The sequence below is a fragment of the Echinops telfairi genome, unplaced genomic scaffold, assembly GCF_000313985.2.
Source record: "Echinops telfairi isolate 266 unplaced genomic scaffold, ASM31398v2 ScPeMD7_7471;HRSCAF=8509, whole genome shotgun sequence".
NCBI lineage: Eukaryota > Metazoa > Chordata > Mammalia > Afrosoricida > Tenrecidae > Echinops > Echinops telfairi.
In genome coordinates this window covers 583,155-585,019 of record NW_022111375.1, presented here as the reverse complement: position 1 = coordinate 585,019, position 1,865 = coordinate 583,155, and the positions used below count along the sequence as shown (strand labels likewise).

The 1,865-nt window shown below is 60.1% G+C and overlaps 1 protein-coding gene across 1 annotated transcript in view; it reads left to right on the top strand.

The window, feature by feature from the left end:
• Positions 1–271: 271 nt before the first annotated feature.
• Positions 272–1,865, top strand: part of LOC101661075 (arylsulfatase D) — a 13,645-nt gene continuing 12,051 nt past the window's right edge. The window contains exon 1 of the mRNA XM_045285444.1: positions 272–495. Coding sequence (XP_045141379.1) covers positions 272–495 — 224 coding nt within the window. The remainder of the gene's footprint in view (positions 496–1,865) is intronic.

Genomic DNA, 1,865 nt, shown 5'->3' with positions numbered 1-1,865 from the left:
GTTTGCTTCAGTGGGGTGTGTGTTTTAGGGTTTGGGCCGCTGTCAAACTTCATGGAAGCAGACGCCTTATGCAGCTCCCTCCTTGCAGGCTGGTGGATGTAACCTTCGAGCTTTGGGCTCATAGCCAAGCCCTTGGGGCACCGGGGCCCCTTGTCCCCAAAGCTGACAGCCTTGAACTCGCTGTGGGCAGCTCCGATCTGTCTCTGGGGGTGCATCCAGCGAGGACCCTCACCCACAGCAGTCTCCCGGTACCAGGATCGGTCTCCACACCATGCAGAGCGCAGCACCAACGTCCGCCTTCCCTGCTCAGACGCGGGAAACTCACTCGGGCCTTTTGCTCTGCAGGGGCCTCTGCCGAGTTCTGCTCGCGGTCGGCCTGCTTCTGAAGCCCTGTGAGCTCCGGACAGACAGCGCCGTCCGACCCAACATCCTCCTGATCATGGCAGACGACCTGGGCATCGGGGACCTCGGTTGCTATGGAAACGACACGCTAAGGTAAAGCTGGAAGGTGGTGGTGGTGGTGGTGGCTGCGATTGTAATGGAAGTGGTGATGGTGATGGTGGTGGTGTGGTTAATGGTGGTGGTGGTGGCATGATGGGGAATGGTGGCAGCAGCGGTGGTGCCCACATGTATGAGCTTGTGTCCGCTGGGTGATGCATTTAGAAACCTGCCCGTAGACACCACGGGGAGTTTCCCTAGTGCACCAGAAGCAGCCCTGGTGTGCCAGCATGTGACATGTTTCAGCTGCAAACTCGCTCCAGGGTCAGCCGTTCAAACCCACCATCCGCTCTGGGGGAGGGTTTCTCTTCCCATGAAGGTTTACCCTGTTGGAACCTGCAGGGCGATTCTACTCAGTCCGATAGGGCGGGCGCACCCAAGTTTAACACACACACACACACACACACACACACACACTCACCTGCCCAGAGGCTTTCAGACCAGGCTGGAGCTGTGACCAGTGTCCTGCGGGGATCCTGGGGCCGCCACAGCCAAGCTCTGCTACCTGGATGACAAAGGGGAGGAGGCCTCGTGGTGCAGCAGGTTAATTGCTGGGCTGCAGACCGAAAGGTCAGCAGTTCGAACCCACCAGCCTGTGCTCAGCGCCTTCAAGGCAGGCGAGTTGTGAGCTGGCTGTGAACGGGAACTGACTCGATGAGAAGGCGTTTGGGTTGAGTTGACGCTCTGGAGACCAGATGGCTGATCCAGGGGTGGTGGGCACGGCCAGTCTCCTTCAGGAGGCTCCAGGCCCTTCCCGTGGTCTCTCCCAGCTCCGGGAGGCCACAGGCGTCCCTTGGCTTGTATCCCCATCTCTCCCCACCTCTGCCTCTGTCTCCGTGTGGCCGTCTCCCCTCTGTGTCCCTCTGTCCCTCCCCCTCTGTTCTAAGGACACCACTCCTGTAGGATGAGGGACCCCCTGCCCCAGGGTGACCTCATGCTGAGTGAATGACATCTGCAAAGTCACCAGTCTGAGGTCCAGGCGTGGGCAAGGCTGGGCCCCGTCAGGAGACTCCAGGGGAGGGTCTTTTCTCAGGGGCTCTCCCTGGGACCCCAGGCATCCCTGGGCTTGTGGCCGAATCTCTCTGGCCTCCGTCTCCACCTGGCCGTCCCCCCCTGTGTCCCTCTGTGTCTCTCTCTGTTCCAAGGGCGCCACTCCTATAGGACGAGGGTCCCCTAATCAGATAGCATGTCAACAGTCTTAGCCTTCTTAACTTCACCGAGCTCCCGTTTCCGAACAAGGCCCCCTTCACAGATTCCAGGGCCTAGGACTTGGACGTGCCTTTAGGAGACCAAGTTCGGCTGTTCTGGTCCATCCAGACGCGCCTAGAACGACCTGGCCGCCCACATCTGGAGAACCAGCCACGGAA